The sequence below is a fragment of the Mercenaria mercenaria genome, chromosome 2, assembly GCF_021730395.1.
Source record: "Mercenaria mercenaria strain notata chromosome 2, MADL_Memer_1, whole genome shotgun sequence".
Classification (NCBI taxonomy): domain Eukaryota; kingdom Metazoa; phylum Mollusca; class Bivalvia; order Venerida; family Veneridae; genus Mercenaria; species Mercenaria mercenaria.
This window is the reverse complement of record NC_069362.1, coordinates 34,524,344-34,532,172: the sequence shown is the minus strand read 5'-3', so window position 1 is coordinate 34,532,172 and position 7,829 is coordinate 34,524,344. Positions and strand designations below refer to the sequence as shown.

General features: G+C 36.3%; 1 protein-coding gene across 5 annotated transcripts in view; it reads left to right on the top strand.

Annotated features, from left to right (window-relative positions):
* Positions 1-3,839: 3,839 nt before the first annotated feature.
* Positions 3,840-7,829, top strand: part of LOC123563687 (prominin-1-A-like) — an 85,049-nt gene continuing 81,059 nt past the window's right edge. For all 5 annotated transcript variants that reach the window (XM_045356637.2, XM_045356636.2, XM_045356633.2 and 2 more), the window contains exon 1: positions 3,840-4,220. In XM_045356637.2, the coding sequence (XP_045212572.2) occupies positions 3,998-4,220 (223 nt within the window). In that variant the 5' untranslated portion in view covers positions 3,840-3,997. The remainder of the gene's footprint in view (positions 4,221-7,829) is intronic.

Genomic DNA, 7,829 nt, shown 5'->3' with positions numbered 1-7,829 from the left:
TTGAGAGGTAATGAAATGTACAACACCCCCCTCTCACGCCCCCTAGCACCGGCCAAAGAACTATAAAATACATTTATTTATTTTTATAGCTCTTTGCACCGGCTTAAACGGAACTCTATTACACATAGGTTGAATGGACTCCATGATCTCGAAGGACCAGAAAATATAACAACACTGACTCCAAAACACTTTAACCCTCTCCAGTCGATGTCCACAGAGGCGTTGGGGAGTAGATCTATATCGTTGAAGTTGAAGTCGTGAGTTTGAGCCACCGCTCCTCCGACCCAGATTACAAACATTGAGATAAGAGTCCCGTGTGTGGCTGCGTTATGTACACCTGGCACGCTAAAGAACCAGGGCAGCTTCTGGAACTTGAGCGCCTTCTGTATCTTGCACTATCCTCCCACTCACATTAGGCCTACTAACAGTCTTCCCGATGAGCCGCCAATATGGGTTACCGGTGGCGACTATAAATAAACTTATCACTTCACCTGACTGAAAATATTTGCCAGGGTACGAACTAGGGAAAGAGACACTGATGAGTAGGCTTCAGTGAAAATTTCAAAGGAAGTTAGAAAAAGTGTTTGGCTAGTTGAAGTTGTTCTAGTCCCGGAGGGTACGTGGAGATAATGACTGATGGTGGTAGTGCTCTAGTTCCGGAGGGTACGGGGGATAATTAATGCTGGTGATAGTGTTCTTGTCCCGGAGGGTACGTGGGGATAATGAATGCTGGTGGTAGTGTTCAGCTGAATGGGACGTGGTCTAAGAGTATATTTTGTGTCGTTTTTCTCGAAGATCAAGTTCGACATCGCTATTGGTGATCTTATAGAACTTAGTTAAGCGGGCCTCTTTGCGTCGAACAAGATTGTAATGAGTTCCACTGGAGATCTGGCAACAGATCTGTGATGTTGGCTATGTTGTGGCACCTGTTCTTCAAGATACAAGATAAAACATACAAAATTTTATTAAAAGTCGGGCATAAATACAAACAACATTAGCTATAGGGGCCTACATAGTTATTATCCGGGGCTCCACCAATTCCTGCAAGCTGATGTGCATTTCTCTTATGGATCCTATACTGTACTGGCACTCGCTAATGATGGGCGGGCTGGATCCTATACTGTACTGGCACTCGCTAATGATGGGCGGGCTGGATCCTATACTGTACTGACACTCGCTAATAATGGGCGGGCTGGATCCTATACTGTACTGGCACTCGCTAATGATGGGCAGGCTGGATCCTATACTGTACTGGCACTCGCTAATGATGGGCGGGATGGATCCTATACTGTACTGGCACTCGCTAATGATGGGCGGGCTGGATCCTATACTGTACTGGCACTCGCTAATAATGGGCGGGCTGGATCCTATACTGTACTGGCACTCGCTAATGATGGGCGGGCTGGATCCTATACTGTACTGGCACTCACTAATGATGGGCGGGGTGGATCCTATACTGTACTGGCACTCGCTAATGATGGTCGGGCTGGATCCTATACTGTATTGGCACTCGCTAATGATGGGCAGGCTAGATCCTATACTGTACTGGCACTCGCTTATGATGGGCGGGCTGGATCCTATACTGTACAGGCACCCGCTAATGTTGGGCGGGCTGGATCCTATACTGTACTGGCACTCACTAATGATGGGCGGGCTGGATCCTATACTGCACTGGCACTCACTAATGATGGGCGGACAAGTGGTTTAAATGTAGGTTCTTTTACTGACGTTGAGGTGACTGCGGAAGAATTAGTTTTATGATGTGTTCGGCCGAACCAAGTTGCTCATTGATGGTATACCCAAGATACTTGGCAGAATTTACATGTTGAACAATATGGTTCTTTAATTTGAAGGGGTATTTGATGGCCTTACGTCTTCTTGATATGTACATAGTCCAAATAATAGGACGTTTCGGGACGCGTGATAACTTTTGACTGCATGTCTCCGTCAGAGGGACGACAACTATAAAATATCAGATCAGAAAAAACGTCATCCTGATAAGCCAAACGAGTAAGGCTACTTGATATGGAGATCACTTGAGACTTATTAAGATGAAATTCCATCTTCCACTTAAATTGCTTTTGTGGATTTAGTAATTTTAGTAAATTTTCTACACCATTAGATGATATATTGACTTTTGGAGTTGACGGATACTTAGTGTTGTCTGTGTAGTTACCGCTTGGAATTTCTTTAGATAGATGATAATCTGAGCCTTCAGTAAATACAGACTGAAATTGTTTGTTCAAGATGTTGCCTTCGGAATGTAGCTGGCCTTTTTCACGTAGTCCTGTGATGAAAGAGTTGTCTTTTCTGTCATGTTAAATAAATGTCCACAGACGTTTGCTTTATGCTGGAGCGGTCTCCACTACCTGACGAATGTAGTGTATCAGTGATGTAAGACCAATAAGTTTGTCAAAGATTGGTCTATAACTAGAAGGACCAAAAACACACTATCTTTCGTGAATATTAGACTTTTTTGCATTTCTTGTAGGAATTGAGATGAGAGGGACGAATCTCTGGACTTCTTCATTTGTTTGTATAGCCAATCTCTTTTTCGTCAGTGTCTCCATCCAAGGCAGAGGGTTTCTTGGTTTTGTATTTTTTTTGGTGCCGTCTTTACTATTTCTTTCACTACTGTAGGGATAACGCAAGTTTCTTTTTCATGTTACAACATCTGCTGAATCTCGATGGATTCTGCTGCTGTTATAATATGAAAAGGAATTGTGTTCATGTTATTCAAGCATGATTCATGTGATAAGCTAATAAAATGAATATTTTGTACATCAACGTCAATAAATGTTCGTGAAATGCCTAGGACTTATCCGCTTGATCATGCATCATGTTGTTAAATATGTGTTATGGGGACGCAATATATTTACCCTTTGCCAGGGAACGTGCACAATGCACAATATTACGTAAAAAGGTGTGTAGCGCGAAAATCTCTTTGTTTATAGTCTCGTTAAAGGACCCCAATACCTATTTCTGCATACTGCAAACCCCTGTCGTAAGTGTTACAGGCAAGACTAAATGCACGTATTTCATTCTTAAGATATCAGCAATTATATTCTATATTATAAAATGCATTTCAGGTTATCATAAGCTGATTGACAAATATCTTTAATTCGATTTTATGATATCATGAATTCGCTTTAATTCTCTTTTATAATAAATATAACTTTTTTGTATCACAAAATGGTTTTTAGATACCTTTACACAGAAATAAGGATATAAAAACAATTAAATTTGTGATATCACTAGAATAGAAGAAGTGGAAACTGCGTAGGTCGCTAAAAACGACAAAAATGAAAATGTTGCAAGCTTGGTTGAATTTCAAAAGATGGTAGCGGAAATTAATGATACCGTCCACAAAATCTAGACATGTTACAAGTACCAAGACATATGCAGATGCGCTCATATGAACAGTCAATGAATTTCAATAAAAACGGTGTATGGTCCCCAATTAAGATAAAGCACTGAACTTATTGTATAAGAATACATCTAATAATGATTTTAAAAAAAAATAATTGATATCACTAAAATCATAAATATCTATTTAAGTCCTTGACCATACGCATTTCACAAAATGCATGTAACGATATCATAAAACTGATTTAAAGATATCATAAAATGAATCTAAAGATTTAGATATCACATAATAATGAATAAATAGTAAAACCATGTGTCCGGCTATCATAAAATCACACCGGTTTTTGGTCTCTCAGTTTGTTATGGCGATTTATCAGGATGACACTTAAACCGAAGAGCCGTTGCATTCTGCTTTGCCTAAGCGGAATAAACCGAATGTTGACGGAAATCAACGAAGTGGGGTTAGGAGTTCGTCCAGGTGTGTTATCATTACACAGGAAGAAAGCGAAGTGTTGACAAGAAAGTTATATGCTATAAAATGAGACATAAGCGGAGGAATTATTAAAATCTGTGTTCATTAATTTTTGAGAAATTATATATCATTAATCTGTGTTCTAACATTTCGTTCATTATGAAGCAAAAAAGTGTAATTGTGTGCATATTCGCGCTGGTCGCGATTCATTTATGCACGGGCCAGAACAATACCGGAACAGATGACTCCGCTCAGAAAGACATTGTTACGGACGAAAAAACAGCTCTTCAAAAGGGCATGGACCCTATTTTTGATCTTTACCATAACTTTCTTGATACTGTGATGTCAAAAAACTTTTACGACGCTAATAGTGCACCTTTTAGTAAGTAATTGCTTACCTGTTAAAAATATTGATCTCAGGGTGGAGTAATCCTGACCACCCTCGCATTGTATATGGAAGAATCCTTACATAAAATAGAAATTGACAAGATTATTGTAAATAAACATGCATAGCTCCAGCTGTTATATGAAAATTTTAAACAATCAAAATTAGTAAATTACTAAATGGTTAAAATACTGTCACCTGCACAGGCATATTATCATCTGTCAGTTTTAAAACCATGTCTGCTGCTGTGAAATAATAACCAGGATATAAATACTGTACTGTTTTCAAGCTTGGGTATTTAAGACATTAATATACCATAACATTAAGTCTTCATCTCTCATCTGATAGCAGGAACTTGTTTGTGTACCCTACATTGTCTGGGGTACATCATTCTTCCAGGAAGACAAAAATAAGATCACAACTTATAAATCAGACAATGGTTTGATTTCACAAAGAGTGTCCCCATTATTGTCTCCCACACCACTATGTGGTGGGAGACATATTGATTTACTCCAGTTTGTGTGTCGGTCCGTCTGTCACAAATCTTGTCCGCATTTCTCATCTGATCTTCACCAAACTTGAACAAAATATGTTTGCCAATAAGTCCTAGGCCACACTCCAACAGCGCTTACTCCAACACTTATCCGATAGGCCGCTTACTCCAACACTTTCTCCAAAACTATCAAAGGTATATATTCTTTGAGTAAACAGTATATAAAGACAGACTTACTATTCAGATGATTAGGCATTTGTGGGAGACATGCACTTTTCTCAAAAGTAGCTCTAATTCCTTGAGAGATATTCAAATATCCTGATGGATGTTAAGGCGTAAAAAAAAAATTGTTTCTTTCCGGTATCCTGACCTATCCTAAACTTTTGGCCCGACCCTAAATGTTTTTATGGCCTTGGAGAATAATTTTTCAACTTTTTGACAAAAAGTTGCAAAACTGCACTTTTTATGCTTTAAACATGCGCAGTGATGTTAGAAATCAACTTACGGATGCTCTAAAGGCATAACCCCCTTTTTTGTATTAAATTTTTGACACAAAAATAATTTCTTGAAAGTCTCCCTTGATAAAAAAAAAATTTCCGTCCTACCTACCCTAATTTTTTTGAGCATGTTACCGGAAACAAAGAAATTTTTTAGGCCTAATCAAAATAGCCAAAATGCATCATTTAGTGTTTTTGTTGTTTGTATACATACAGAAATACAACTAGACTTTTTACAAGTATTGGTCATTGAAGTCACTGCTTGACAGCATAGATTATGTTAAAATCCCAATTTTCAAAGTGTGTTATATTAGGTAAAGTAACATTCAGAAAATGCTGTTACTCTTCAGTGATTCCTACCGTATGTATTATTTTTAACTGAAACAAAAACCAGTATAAAGTTGTCGAGCTGTAAAGGATATTCTTAGAACAAATAAATTATTTGTTAATGCCAAGAGAAAATTTATGTTATTGAGAAACATTTACATAATATTATAATTATAAAGAAATTACAAGTTACAACTAACACATTGCAGACAAGACCTATCTCTTGGACCTGATGCAGAAAACAATTAAGGCAAACTGTTGCCAGTTTTTGAAAACTGGACAAACCATACCCATGTCATTCACTGCATCGTCTGGCAAAACTACTTAGAAGGTAAAATGTTGAAGCTAAAACATAAGTAAAATAATTTTAGAAGAAGATAAATTAAAAACATAAGTATTCTGACCAAGATATATATAGAATAATGAAAGATTAAAAGTAGATGACAGTCTAATAGACTCATAAATTTATGTTATTGTATGTAATTTAGATACCATGTGACATGTCATTGTTTCTGTTGATGACCTTTCATTGGAAGTGACATTACTGTGTCCATAATTACTTAACCCTTAGCCTGCTTTGCGACCAGTGCAGACCAAGATCAGCCTGCACATCCATGCAGTCTGATCATGGTCTGCACTGTTCGCTATTCAGTCAGTAAATTTTCAGTGAAAACCCCTTTGAATAATAAGTGGTACTGTCCAAATTGAAAGATGGACCAGTCCATTATAGAAATATAGCAGGGTAAGGGTTAAACATGGTTTGTTAGGTTATATTCTTTAAATTGGTTTGAGAGTTTTTTTAATCAGTTTCATTCAACATGTTCAAGGTCTCTGCTGCATAAATTGCAAAATCACAGTACTGTGTCATATAACTTAAAGGTTATTAATCAGTAGATAGTCTATAATGTTTAAAGGAAAAACGTAAGGTCACATCTGATTCAAAAAAGGCATTTAACATTCCGTTTGTAAAGCTATATAATACATGTGTTTGCACTAGATAGTATAGGCTAATTTTACTTGTGAATTTTAAGTAATGCCAGTAAATAGTTTTATTTTGTATTACAATCAATGGAGCCTCATATACAATATATATACACATGTTCTGCTTTTATTCTGACAGTCTTGTCCAGTCTATTGTTCACATCTAATATTAAATTCAAATGAATAGTAAGATGCAGTGAGCTGGGTGTCTTTATCCATTTGTATAAATTTTACAAGTTAAAATGTACATATTTCTGCTCAACTGTCATTCTTATTATATAACAATATATTGAATGTCAGACTATCTACAGAATTGATATTTTATACAATGTGTAAAGGCTACTGTCTGTAGACCAAAATAACAGATCTTGAGTATTCACTATTGTCCAATTTATGCTTTTATCATACTTAGAAAAAATGCTTAATGACTCCTCATGCTATCATAATATGTTTACCAATTTGACTTGTAATTGCTGGAGTAGGAGGAAACATGGCAAAATAGATAAGCAAAAGGTTTAGCTTTCTTTGCAAGTACCGGACCCTCTTCTATATTGTAGTTATTCCAGAATTTTCCTCGGAGTGTTTCTAGTTCTCTTGTAAACATACTCTCTGCTTGTAAACATACTCTTTTGTAACAAATCTGATAATTTAATATTTAAGATTTGTATAAGCCATATGTGAAACATTTCCGTTCTGTTTTGATATGTTTATATATCTGACCAGTGTATGAACTGAGTTAGAATATTGAAGTATTAGCCAGAATGAATATTGAATGAAAACAGATTCACATATGTTACACTTTATAAACAAATAGCTAGGCATGTTTCATTATTCTTCTGTCATAAGGAAAGCAGTTAACATACTGAAAATCATTTTCTGAAGTAAGATAAAATTTTCTTTTTCAGTTATTCAGCCCATCTTATTCATCGAGTATGTCTGACAAATGTACAAAACTTACTTCTGCTATATATTATATTGGCCAATTTTGACAGTTTAGTTAGTAACGGTAGTTAGTAATACTATATTTTCCAGTTATATGTAATTACTTCCCTGTTTTGAAATTTTATCAAACACAAACAATTAATGTGTGCATTATTATTGTGGTTGACTGACGTTATTGTATTCATACACAGATTGAAAAGTAGATTATGCTTTATGAAGTCTTCCTTAAGGGTTAACTTCTACACTATTATAAAAACCAGACATGACTTATATCCTTAAGCCAGTATCTGTATAATCGTCTTGTTTGCTATCTGTTGTGAAATTTTTTCTTTGCTTGTTTGAAGATACCATAGGGGCAGATCCAGG